At 34.3% G+C, this 14997-nt stretch overlaps 1 protein-coding gene across 5 annotated transcripts in view; it reads right to left on the bottom strand.

Annotated features, from left to right (window-relative positions):
- The window catches only part of LOC126779061 (cullin-1), a 42165-nt gene that overhangs the window by 19922 nt on the left and 7246 nt on the right, over positions 1-14997 (bottom strand). For all 5 annotated transcript variants that reach the window (XM_050502859.1, XM_050502863.1, XM_050502860.1 and 2 more), the window contains exon 3: positions 298-380. In XM_050502859.1, the coding sequence (XP_050358816.1) occupies positions 298-380 (83 nt within the window). The remainder of the gene's footprint in view (positions 1-297; positions 381-14997) is intronic.

Raw genomic sequence — 14997 nt, 5'->3', positions numbered from 1 at the left:
CGACCAGGGTTTTAAATCCAGGACCTGCGGCCCTATATCTAGCCACTAGACTAGAGAGGTCGAAGGCAATCCATAGCAGATTCAGAGACTGAACCGTGATTGAAGCGCTTACTGGAGCTGAATGGGGTTTCCGTAATCAAATAAGACCTATTATTTTTTATTCGTCATTTATCCTCGACTTTTTTGCATAAAAACAATCACAGCATCAGCTATCTACGTAAAATTGTGAAGTGTCATATAAAAATAAATTTATTTAAATCCTAGCAACACTAAATAATTTTTTTTTTCAAAGGATACGTATATAAATCCATGTATCTTTGCTTCACCATGAGCTGTCTCGTGTACACTTGTTCGATACCTTCTCGTAGATCGCCCCATATCTGAAAAAAAAAGAATACTATTTACACGACGGCGAAAACTAATGTTGAACATTTTGAATATAAATAAGCTTAATTTGACGTCTAAGTCGAGGTAACCTGCATTTGTCGGATAATAATCTACCAAGTGTGGTATCAGGTAACACTCACTCCAGCAGCGTGATCGAAAGAATCGAACTTTCTCCTCCTTAAGAAGATGATACTATTAACAGCAGTGAAAAATTCAGCTGCTCATTATAATAAGGATTTTTTAAATTTTATTTAAGACAAACGCAAGAATCTTATGTCACTTATTTCGAGAAAATCATAATAATCCACTTGTATATAACTTACATTTTTATTATTATATAGGAATTTCATATGGGCAAGCTGATGGTAACTATTTTCAACCACCCATAGGTGTTTTTGGCATTGAAAAGAATATTAACCACAACAAACAAGGCGCCACTAACCTTGGGAATTAAGATTTTATTGTTGTTACTGTAGTTACACTGGACACAACAATAAAACGCTGTTTGCTGCTTGGCAGTAGAAAATGTGTTGAGAAGGTGGCATCTATCCAGACGTGTTTGCATAAGTACTTCCGGTCGTATCAGATTTGACGTCCGATAATTACAAGGACGGTACAGACAAGTGCACTTGTGTTTGCGCGAACATCTTCCTTTTGTTGTATTATATAAATTAATAAACCTTTCTGTTCTATTCACACTACGATCTAATGATTGAATGATTTATTTATAGACGAACATTTTTTTTTACTGGGATAACGCCTTAAGGCGTTTCCCCCACGTGAAGTACGTGGGGCTCACAGGCGCTGAAGGCGCCGGAATACCCACTACAAAAACAGCGGTATCGTCTCCGTCTGGTCGAGGGTCGCAACGGGATCGCTTGCGCATGCTACCGTGACGCCCCGACGGTCGGGCCTCCATTTCTAGGGAGGTTCCCGAATACAAGAAACCCAACCAGCCCCGGCGGATTTATAGACGTACATGCTTTACGATAATACGACAATTTTATTGTGGTGACTCTAATTTGCTTATTTTACTTACTTTCTTAGTCAATTAAATTAAATGAATGAACTATTATAATTTAATTGACTGTAATCATATTATTTTTATAAGCTTGCCGTGTACACATGTTCAGCGTAATCTTGCTTAAAATGATATTTGTTTGTAAAATCTGTTTATGTACCTAAATAAATAAATAGAGATTTATATATGTTATTGAAGTGAAATGATTACTAGACCGGCTCATTTTATCAGTTAAATTTCATATGAGGTTTTACGTTTGTTTTGGTTCGTTTATTATTAAAGTAGTTATATCTTTCTTATTTAAATACATTATATAATTTTCAGTTATTATGTACAACACAATTTCTGAAATTAAAGAAATAAATTTAAAAATTACGTAATTCGAATCAAGATTGACTATAAAATTAAATTATGAAAGCTAAATTCGTTTTAAGTATGTAATTAATTTTAAGTATCGCTGTTATATTACGATTAATATTATAAGTGTGATCGTTTGTGTGTTTATCACGTCATCGCGCGAATGACTCGACGGGTTCAAATTATATTTGTCATGATGCAATTGCACGTTGCACGATATATTTATAAGCGTTTGCGTTAACACAAGTGCACTCTCTATTTTCTCATTCTCATAATCCGATGGGACGGAAAATCGAACGACTTCAGAGTTCAAACGCAGACACAACGGCTTTACGTGTCTTCCAGACTCCAGAGCTAAAGCTACCCCCGATTTGGATTGTAACAATATTCAGCCGAACAGAACCGACGAGAAATTCGTGATATTTCTCAACTTTGGTCGAACAGGTGTATTCAGTGCCTTATATATCCACACTAACTACAAACGGAATCCCGTTTACATTAACTCGCACTGATATTAATAATAAGATTTTGATATACTACTATTATTATTATTTTAATACAAGCGACATATCATCTTAGTTCCCAAGGTTGGTGGCGAATTGGCGATGTACGGAATTAATATTTCCTACATCGCCTATGTCTATGGGTGGTGACTATAAGGTGGGCCATTTGTCAGTCGACCTAACAATATCATAAAAAAATCGTATATATTTTTTTATAAATTTATAACTGACATTTCACCATCTTGTTAAGAGCAAATGTTAGGTATTAAAAAAGTATGGGCTACTACCCATCGCTAAGCTTCTTCTTGACAAATATCATTAAAATCTTATAAACTATCGATTTCTGCATTGCTATTCTGTAAGAACTTACTTCGTTACACAACTGTGACCCAAATATTGGCAACCGATTTATGGTGATATACTATTTTGATGCGTGTATTGTTGAAATGTTATGATTATAATGGTCAATGTCGCGTATCACCTTCTGATGTTGCACGACAGTTTTATACGGTAAGTTTCGAGTTTCTTCTTACAGAATAGCTCTACAGGAGTTAGTTTCACAAAATTGTGATATTGGGCGATCCTTGCGTTTCGACCTTATTCTTACCAAACATCAATAAAATCTCAAAAACGATCTGTTTCTCTTTTACATAATATAAACCCAACACAAATCGAAAGTAGAATGTTAAGTTATTTAAATACTTTAAATATATAATAAAGAAAACAACATAAGTTCATGTCTATGTATCATAATAATTAATCGTCGCTATATAAATAAATCACCGTGAAATCACGACCGGGAAATGGATTGAAAAGATTTTATATAAATGTGAAAGTGACGGTTGTCTGATTACATAGATTAAATGCCTTAACCGACACGTCATGACATTAAACAGAAAACCTAACGACACAGCTAACGCGATTTCATATCACGAAACCAAACTCAGTTGATTTATTTATTCAAATTACTATTTATGAAAAGCACAAGAACACTACATACAATCGAAATAGGCCTCATTCGAGCACGCTATGCGAGCGCATTTGAAAATTAAATATAAAGCCACCAATTATAAGTAAGTTTTTCTTAGTTGTAGAGCTTTGGGCGAGCCCGTCTGGGTGGTACTACCCACTCGAACAGCAGTAATTATTATTATTTCCGGTTTGAATGCTAAGCGAGCCAAATAACTTACTTATCACTTGAAAAATCTTAACGTCTTAATGTAAACGGGCTATCTATCAGACGTTCGTTATAATTATATATCTAAAAATAAATAAAACACAAATCTGGGCCGTTACTGCGTTTTTAATCATAAAGATTTGAGAATTCATTGGCCGTTATCCAAGCGCTGTATTAAAAATATCGCTTGCTATGTACTTAGCATAATGCGATTCCGTTACTTAAATTCATATTACGACTAGCTTTGTGGCGGCGACTTCGTCTGCATCAAAAAAATTGTACGTTTGATGGCATTTTACCAATTAAAAAAAAAACTTTTCAAAATCCAATGTATAGCGAACTCGGTTAGTTCGAACCCTAAGATTTCAATGCATCGCCAACTATCGGAGCAAGCAGTATGATTAGATGCATCCGAAATATACTCCTCATAAGGAAATGGTTAGGAGCTCAGCGCTTAGCAGCACTTTTTAGTATTCATGTATCCCGGTTTCAAGGATGAGCCATACAAGGTACAGGAACAGACATAACTGAGAGTTTGCACCGTTAGTGGCGACCATTTACCATCAGGTGGCCCATTTGCCAGTCCACCTACCTAAAAATAAATAAACCTAACAGAATATCATCCATCAACACCTTTCGGATGTTTTTCCTCAATTTTTATCGTCGGGTAATCCTCAGGGATGCCCTCCATTTCGGATGTTGATGATTGAGGGTTACGCAGACTCGTACGTACTAAAACCACCACGGTCAGTCACACTTGCGCATTCATCCGCGTCTCCGCGAACAGCTGTTCATTTAACGAACTCTTCGTTGACGGAAACGCATTTTTTTTTGTTACACGCCATTTAATATTGGCACGCTGTCGACTCAGGGGTCCCTACAATTTTCCAGGTGGTTTACCAGGAACTCCAGATATCCTATCTACCTTGATTTTTATTGATATTATTCATACTACAGTCACCTGTCAAGCTAAAAAGGTTGTTTGTTTGAACGCGCTAATCTCATGATCAGATTTTTTTTAAATTTATTGAGAATGGACTATATAAAATCACTTTTTTTTTATATAATAGGAAGGCGGACGAGCATATGGGCCACCTGATGGTAAGTGGTCACCAATCGCCCTTAGACATTAGCATTGTAAGTAATGTCAACTAATGCTTACATAGCCAATGCGCCACCAAGCTTGGGAACTAAGATTTTATGTCCCTTGTGCCTGTAATTACACTGGCTCACTCACCCTTCAAACCGGAACACAACAATATCAAGTATTGCTGTTTAGCGGTAGAATATTTGATGAGTGGGTGGTACCTACCCAGACGAGCTTGCACAAAGCCCTACCACCAGTACGTTACGTACATTACGACCCATGGGGGCCAATCAGTAAACAGCGACAGAGAAGCTAGTCATCGATCATCTGTTTGAAAATTTCTATCGGAATGACCCGCTTAACGTGCAATGCACGCGGCTTGCACGCCCACATATACCAGACCTGGGATTATAATACTAAACGCTTAAACGGCTTTATGTATGAAGCATTATATTCTCGACAAAGGGAAGGTCATAGGACGTATTGAGTTACATATAATTCAATATCGCGGTTGTGACGTCACTTTAATATACAAACTTAATTAAGATCACTATGTATATAAATTCAAATGGTATTTAGTCTTATCTATATATAAAGTATTAGCCGACCGTCCACACTTCGTAAAGAAAAAATTTATACAAAGTTACCCCTCCCACTCCCCCTCTTAAAGTTGAAATTTTCAATAATCGTTTCTTAGCGGATGCTTACTTTATAAAATAAATCTATTCCAATTTCATCTTTCTAGAAACAATAGTTTTGGCTGTGTGTTAATAGATAGTCAGTCGGGACAATTGATTTTATTAAACAGAGATTTAAAAAACCGATAAATATGATTATTATCAATGCAGAGATGAAATAAATTACTAAAAGATTTATATTTACTTATAAATTAATGGATTGGATATAATATAATAGAGGGAATTTTGTCATGTCATGCGTTACAATAACTCTAAACCCGAACCTCCTCACGCCATCTATTGTGCGTTGACGGTATTGTACCAAAAATCATCACACAAATGCAAACAACAATGTAATATGTAATGTATACCGTCACTACTCAATCGTATGAACGAAACGCGAACGTGTATAATACGAACAAAAACACATACACAAATATAACACATATGGAAAACAAGCTATTAACATACTTAAATATGTGTAATTTGGTGGCCGGTCCATCTTGATAGAAACTTTAACTCCACATATAAATTAATATTAATATTAATGAAACGAAAACAATAATAGAATACAATACGATTACTCTCAAAGATTGTCTGGAAATTAAATTTGACATAGTTTTAATATATCATATCAAACACTATGACGATTTGTGTAACAGTGTGTAGTGTAATATTTGTGTAACAAACAATCACACACGCTAGCCACATACGTAGCTGTTGTCCCGACTCATTAATTATGGCAATTTTATCTATGGTGATCAAAAGGTTCATAAGCTATAGACAAACGACTTTACCTCCTACGCGAACAAAATTACAAGTTTGATCTTAACGAAGGTACAAAAGAACGCAAATGAAACAATTCACAACATATCTAATTGTTATAAAAACAATACAACCAGTACATGTGCCTTTCAGAGAACACTCCAAAATAAAAATCCAATTTAAAAAAAAAACCCTAAAACATCATACAACTTATCGTGAATAATAAAATTACATTTTGTTTTAAAAAAACAAACATCTTTCATCTGCCGGTCGTTAAATTATGCTTCACCGACTTACACTTAAGTTATAATTAAAATTACTTAAAATAGTTCGCTCTTATATTAGAGGATTTTATGAGCAGTAACAGCCTGTTAATGTCCCACAGCTGGGCTATGGCCTCCTCTACCTTTTGAGGAGAAGGTTTGGAGCTTATTCCACCTTTTTTACATTATTGCAATTTTCGTAGCAATAACTAACTTTTTGATAATAATATATAACCTGTGTTACTTGCTGATAATGAAGCTTTCTGTCGGTGAAATAATTTTTCAAATCGGTTTAGTACTTTTTATTTATTATTTATTTATTTCATGTCCTTCACCCAAAGGTTGTCTGGAAGAGATCGCTCTTTTAGCGATAAGACCGCCTTTTGTACAAAATAGTTTTCGTTTCTTTTGTGTTTGTGTTTAAAATGGTTCTGTAACTCTTTTGGTGTACAATAAAGCATATTCTATTCTATTCTATTCTACTTTTTGTGTTTTTCCATTACAAACAAACATACAAAAAAAAATCAAAAAGATTTATAACTTTATATTATAAGTATATACATAGGTGTATATATATATATATATATATATATATATATATGAATGTGTATATCGTGAGGAAACCTGCATGTGTCTAATTTCATCGAAATTCTGCCACATGTGTATTCCACCAACCCGCATTGGAGCAGCGTGGTGGAATAAGCTCCAAACCCTCTCCTCAAAAAGGGAGAGGAGGCCTTAGCCCAGCAGTGGGACATTTACAGGCTCTTACTGTAATATTATTTAATCTTTTTAATTAGCTATTACCGTTTCAGTACGAAACGGTATTCTCCCTTCATATTATTTTAGTACCAAGTAGAACAAGCGATAGCGTCGCGGATACGTATCAACGGGTAAGGTCAATGGGGTTAAAACAACCCCTTTTCAAGCCGAACGTTTCGGCAATCGCGTCAGTTTTTAAGAAGCCATTAAACACGAAATCATTGCCAAGTAATACATATACCGTGTTCGATAGATTTTATAAAAAATCTTTGACATATATCATAAGAGAAAATATTAAATTAAATTAAAATTCTTATTGTAATATTTTATTATTATTTATAAATATATTTATAATATCTCGGAATCGACTTTTTATTTGTATTTGTATTTTTTTTTTTATTTTTTTTATTTATTTTATAGAATAGGAAGGTGGACGAGCATATGGGCATATTACCTGATGGTAAGTGGTCACCAAACGCCCTTAGACATTGGCATTGTAAGAAATGTCAACCATCGCTTATAGCCAATGCGCCACCAACCTTGGGAACTAATATTTTATGTCCCTTGTGCCTGTAATTACACTGGCTCACTCACCCTTCAAACTGGAACACAACAATATCAAGTATTGCTGTTTTGCGGTAGAATATCTGATGAGTGGGTGGTACCTACCCAGACGAGCTTGCACAAAGCCCTGCCACCAGTAAATTAGTATTATCTTTTTAAGTTTATCTAAATATGTATTTGTAGAAAAAAACGCAATTCTGTACAAAAACAAAAAAAATTGATAAAAAATTTCGTTAGAGAAAGCGAAGCCGGTCGCCCAGGTAATATAACAACAAGCACTTTCGAACTGGCATTTTATCACCGTTCCCGAATTTAGAATCAACCAAGTTTAACTGTCAAAGATCAGAAGTTAGCTTTAAATCAATTAAATTATAACATCCGAATGAGTTTATACGGAATGAATTACACCAAATAAACTCTCCATACTTTTAATTCATCAAAATAATCTTGTATTGAGTTAGTTATTAATCTATCATTATATATAATATACAAGATTCCAATTTAATAAATTACCAAAGTTAAATATATTTGCGAAATATTATAAAGAAATTGCCCGAAGACTTATTAGTTGACTTTGCGTTCTCGTAAACTTTATATGTCTTGTTTATATAACTTTGTATCTCCTATTAGTGAGATTCATAAATGGATTTGTAATATAAAAATATTTAAAAAGAAATAAGTACAGCTCGTCAATATCAGTCTAATATACTTTCATGTGTTGTGAGACATAGTCTGGACTTTATTCCACCTTCTCGCTCTCACTCCAAATTTCATTCAATACATCGAGCAATGAGATGATTTTTAAGCTCATGTAAAGCACGCGAATTACCTTAATTTAATTAATTTTATCTTTGGTTAATTACAAAATGATTAAACCATATCACATATGTGCTCGGAAGTGAAGAAAAGCAATAGCAGGATACTTGGACGTTGCTTTGCAAGAAACATTCTTAACATTTATCCGTCTGCAATTACGAGACAATTGCATGATGTAGTGGTTCCAAGAAGGCATCACATGAAGAAATTCTGAACTGGTGAATATAGCACAAATGACAACTACAAAGAAGATTCTAGAACTTAGAATGGCGATGCATAATTGAGACCACCAAACCACCAAAACCAAAACAATTCGATCTATATTTGTCTGTTTATCCGGAATAATCTTCAAAACGGCTAAAAATTACAAATGGAAATATGATATCAACCATCTTTTTTTAATACTACCGCTTAAATATTACCCAATAATTTATAACTAGAATTCAAATAAGTAAGATGTTCTTTAATATGGCGGATTTAGAAGAATTTTCTCTATCTTAGTTTCCAATATTTGACCATAAAAGAAGACACGGTCAATAGTTAGACATTTAGACATTTAGAATATCAATAACGTGTTGTACTTAACATAGTATACTTACTTGAACTATTTCCTAATTTGACAGTGGAATTAACAGTTTAGATATTATAATAGAGTATTCTCAAACCACGAGATAATCAACTTACATATGGCAATAGACTCGTGTCTATTTATAGCTAAACAAGATGCATTTATGGACGTATATACGCCGCCTGAGTATAACAATTCTAGTTCGATTATTAAATTATATTCAGGTGCATCCTGTTATCGACTTAGAACTATCATGTGATACCTTTACGGACGTAGTAAAAATAGTTTAAAAAAAAGTAAAAGCAGAGTGTGTAAATTATACCTACACCTTGGGGTGAAGGGCGAATGTCATCTTCAAAATCAAAAATCAAAGTGTTTTATTCGACTTGGAAGCATTACACTGAATTATTGATAGTCACACTAGAAACTACCACCGCTTTGGAAAAGAAACACCCAGCCCTGAGAAGAACTGGCGAAAGAAACACAACGTCTCAAACTTATTATGTCATGTTTCGTACAAAATGTAAAAAATAGCGGTCGTCGTTCGTCTTATAGTATAATCCAATATTTTTGGTCAAGTTTTTTTTTTTTTTTTTATAGAATAGGAAGGTGGACGAGCATATGGGCCACCTGATGGTAAGTGGTCACCAAACGCCCTTAGACATTGGCATTGTAAGAAATGTCAACCATCGCTTTTAGCCAATGCGCCACCAACCTTGGGAACTAAGATTTTATGTCCCTTGTGCCTATAATTACACTGGCTCACTCACCCTTCAAACCGGAACACAACAATATCAAGTATTGCTGTTTTGCGGTAGAATATCTGATGAGTGGGTGGTACCTACCCAGACGGGCTTGCACAAAGCCCTACCACCAGTTATTCACAAAACATGTGTGGGTGTCTCCCTAGCACTCATTAACTTTTCTACCACCAAATACCACATATTGCTCATACACTAATAGCAAACAGAAATATTGCTCTGTATTGGTTTGAAGGCGAGTTGTGTAAAAAGTTATTTATATTTATCGCACTGCAAAATGTCTATGGGCAAAGGTTACTTATCATCAGGTACCACATATACCATTCTAAAATAATAAATTAAAAAATATATATAATATTATCCGACCAAATTTAATATATATTTCCAAAATAAACTATAGCTTCGATAAATAAATGGTTTTTAAAACAATACGAATAACATTTTCAATCGTTCACATTCATTTAGTTTGAATCAAGAATAAACCGTTAACTTACAAAGTGAATGAGACAAGTCGTTCTTTGTAAAAGGATTAAAACTAGAAAGTGTGTTATTACACCACCTCTCGATACTATTGTTTACACTTCACACTACGATACGATAGGCTATTGTTTTCAACTCTTTCGTTTGTAGGTGTTAAAATGAATATCCGTTACGGTTATCATTTATTTTATTACTCGCATGTAAAAACGAACTTGTATCTTAAGCAAAAATTGTGTAAGTTCTAAATCGTTATTATATGAAAAGCAAAAACTTTAATTCGTGAGATAGCACCTACCTACAAAACGAAGGTATTTGTTTAATATAAATATGAACACATAATTTAAAACGCTGATGAAAAATTGGATCTCTTTCGTAATACCGTTCATATCCATGGTGCTATATTTTGAGAGACGTAAAAAAGTTTGAATATTATTAAATTTATTCTCATTACTCACTGGCCATCTATATTCGTTATCAGAAAAAAAGAATAAATGAAACCTCTTAAGTCTGTTATTATAAATCCCAATTAAATTTTTAATTATGTCACCAAATATTGTTGTCTTGGTACTTTAACATCTCTTGATAAATTTAAGTGATAATGCTGGATCTCGAGCGGGACTCAAGTCTCGCTGGCTGTAACATTAATTGAAAATGTTTACATTCTTAATCAAGTGGCTCAAAGATTGTGAGTTTCCAAATTTTACCTTATGTCAGCAAGAGAACTCAACACTAAATAGTAAGTGAGCTAACCGTTATGAAAAAATTCAACAGAACAATCAAAATTTCTTTGTACAAATCAAAAGTGATAATTTTTCATATACCGAACTAAACTCTTGAGATATATATTTCTGTGTTAATACGTTCTGAAATCTTAACCATCGGCTGCCGCTGTGGTCAGCGGCAGCCGACGTCATAGGTAACCAATGAGCGTTTAGATTAAACCAATATTACCTATTCTGACTTTGATCAATGTAACAGCGAGGGGAAGATAAATTTGTTTTGAAAGTAATTTGTTTGCAAGAAAATTAATTTAATGTATCTAATACTAGAAATTAATTGAACTAATATTCAAGGACACTGTACCCGAAGATGCAGTTCTAGTAAAGCGTAAGAATTGAGTATGTATATATGTGTATTATTAGTCCAAGAGATCAGGATCTTAGAATATTACATTTCTAAACACCATGTATACCGGTAAGCTAATGATAAATATATTTTCGTAAGACAAAATAAGTCTATGACAGCTGCAGCAAATAATTCTTTATTCAAGTTTTTTTTTTTTTTTTAATATATTTGTTTTAAAGTATTTATTTTTATTCAAGTATATTCAAAAAGACACTTGAATCGTCATGTTAAGTACAGTATTGAACTAAATTTAAACCTAATCGGTTCGAAATGTAGGTTCTATAGAGAGGAACCAGCAAGAAGCTGAATAGTTACTCTTTTTTTAACGATAACATGTATTTATATATTCACGTTGAAAACGTTATATAATCAAATAAAACAATTGTGCAGTTACGCGTATTAACTGTATTTGCAAAATAATCAGATAATTTATTATTGTTCGAAATCTGGGTCAAAGAAAAGATACCGCCCGGGCGACGACCGTTCGCAATTATGATTAAAAGATGAATTTAAATACCTAAAGATATTTACGTCATTTATACAAACCTAGGCTTTGTGGGTAAATATTTACGTCGCTTATATATGCCTTTATACAAAGCTTTGTGGATAGAGAAAACATGAATGAGAATACCGCCAAATTATATATAATGCCTTTTTTATATTTATTTATTTATTAGAATTACCAAAAAAAGTTCCAATCATACATACAAACCTTATATATCAATGTTTACATTTCGCACATTTAATTTAATTATAGGTTAATGCTTGGTATGACATTTTTATAAACATCGATGTAATTGATATATGAAAAAATAAAAGTTATTCAGTAAATCAAAAAGTAAAATTCTATCAAATAAATAAATGAGAAACAAAGACAAAACGATGAATAATTAATGCTCAAAAAAAAAATAGAAGAAAAAAATATTTCATGATAGTTCTTTCAGTCATATGTTAATTATTTTTTTCTAATGAATTAACTAGATTTCAATAATACTAATTTCCGTTACGGAATTACGTTCATACAAAAACTTAAAATATTCATAATTTATTCAAAACATGTTTTCATATAAATATATACAATCGTTTACGGTAGACGATATTATTGTGTGATTACGTCAAACAAATATCTAATTAAACAAACGTCACAAGTCATAAGAATATCGCGACGCCTTACAGTTCTATAATTGTCGAGATAAAGACTATTTTCTCAGACACGAATATTGCCGTCACATGTAATAAAATCGACGATATTCGTAAAGTGGCTGGCATCGGATGGATATTGAGAGCCGAGCATAGAGCTCAGTGGCGTGCCATTGGAGATTCATACGTCCAGCTGTGGAAGACGAAGGGTTGATGATGTCATAAAATCATATTTCTATATTAAATATTTGTTGTATTGTTGTTATATCAGCATATTTTTATATTAAGCATAGCCAATGTCCTTGTATACTGGATTCAAAGACCAGCGCTAACCACCTAACAGACGCGGTGTGTGCTGTGCGAATTTGGTGACAGGTATCACCAAGAACACAGATGTTCTAACTCCAAACAGCAATGCTCAGTATTATTGTATTCCGGTTTGAAGGGTGAGCGAGGGCGCAGTTAAAGGCAATAATAACATCTTGATGCTTCCTTTTCCTGGGTACCTCAAATTGCTGAAATGAGTCGTAAGATTTTCGCTATCAATGGTTTTCTAAGGCGATGGAAAAACCTATTGCCTATCAAGGCAAAGATCAGCTTAGCTAATACGTTCCTTTTACCAATACTGGACTGTGCTGATGTCTGCTACATGGATTTAACTGAAGACCTCCTAAATAAATTAGAACGGCTGCAAAATATAGCCATAAGATTTATTTTTGGTCTGCGAAAGTTTGATCATGTCTCTGAGTATCGGTCTCAGTTAAAGTGGCTGCCAATCAGTCTCTACTCTATTCTTTATATCGATCACACACCATCTTACCTTAAAGAACGCTTTAAATTTCTTGGTTGCGACAGCGCACACAACCTGCGTTCTTCGGATGATAATAAACTAGTTACCCCCTGCAGCCGGACACAAACCTACAGTAACTCTTTTACTGCAAAAACCATCAAACTTTGGAATGCCTTTGTCTGTTAGAGATCGCTATAAGCGATGAGACCGCCTTTGCGCACCATTTTTTTATTTTCTTTTTCTTTGATTGTTTCCTACTTCTCTCATCTAATGTATATGTTGTGCAAAAAGTGTTAAATAAATAAATAACATCTTGGTTCCTAAAGTTGGGAGCGCATTGGCGATGTAAGGGTTGATATTTTCACAGTGCTAATATTAATGGGCAGTGCCTACCTACCCATTGAAATTAAATTAAAAAAAAACTTTTACATTTTACCGTGTGACATTTACAAGCCTCTACATTACATTTAATAAATCTCGAATATTCGTTTCAAAACAGTCGTAAATACAGTAAACGATCGTGCGAATGTATGTGTACGATAATAAATACGAACACGGAATGTGCAATTGGCGAACACATGCAAACGTTTTGAGACCGTTTAAACGATCGACCTCTTTCTACCGCCGGTTGATTTTCAACTATACAAAACCACGTGTCGACATTTTACCGTTAACTAAAACCCGGCCGCTGTGAGAATGCGTTCCCGAGTGAGTTTGTCAATTGATCGTGAGCGTCACTGGTGCTAACAGCATTTAATTTAAGCTAAATTTTTTTTTATATATTATAGGTTGACGGACGAACATATGGGCCACCTGATGGTAAATGGTCACCAACGCCCATAGACATTGGCATTGTAAGAAATGTTAACCATCGCTTACATCGCTAATGCGCCACCAGCCTTGGGAACTAAGATGTTATGTTCCTTGTGCCTGTAATTACACTGGTTCACTCACCCTTCAAACCGGAACACAACAATAACAAGCACTGCTGTTTTGCGGTAGAATATTTGATGAATGGGTGGTACCTACCCAGACGGGCTTGCACAAAGCCCTACCAAATTATACTAATATTATAAATGCGAAAGTAACTGTCTATCTGTAACGCTTTCACAGCTAGACGAATGAAGCGATTTTGATAAAATCTGATACGAAGCAAGCTTGAACCCCGAGGAAGGACAAATGGTATTTTTAATACCTAGTTAGTTGTTCTCACAAATCATGCAGGCGAAGCCGCGAGCGAAAGCTAGATTAAAAAAAAAAGAAATAGATTCAACTGATATATAAGCCGACATGGCCCAGTGGTAAGAACGCGTGAATCTTAACCGATGATCGTAGGTTCAAACCCGGGCAAGCACCACTGAATTTTCATGTGCTTAATTTGTGAATATAATTCATCTCGTAATGTTCAATTCAAGAAAACATCGTGAAACACCTGCATGTGTCTAATTTCACTGAAATTCTGCCACATGTGTATTCCACCAACCCGCACTGGAGCAGCGTGGTGGAATTAGCTCCAAACCTTCTCCACAAAAAAAGGGAGAGGAGGCCTTTAGCCCAGCAGTGGGACATTCACAGGCTGTTACGGAATACGGAATATTCAACTGTTTATTTTAGTAGTGTGATTATTTAACAACCCCTTTCACCCGCTACACAACGTTTATTATTATTAGTTAAACAATGCTGTGTCTTCTTCTTTCGAATGTCAAATCGATCGATGACAGAAAGGGAGAAATCAGTGTTCAATTAAAAAGCTG

This window comes from Nymphalis io, chromosome 28 (genome assembly GCF_905147045.1).
Source record: "Nymphalis io chromosome 28, ilAglIoxx1.1, whole genome shotgun sequence".
In the NCBI taxonomy this organism is placed as follows: Eukaryota; Metazoa; Arthropoda; class Insecta; order Lepidoptera; family Nymphalidae; genus Nymphalis; species Nymphalis io.
Note: the sequence above shows the minus strand (reverse complement) of the source record. Positions and strands in the feature narration are given on the sequence as shown.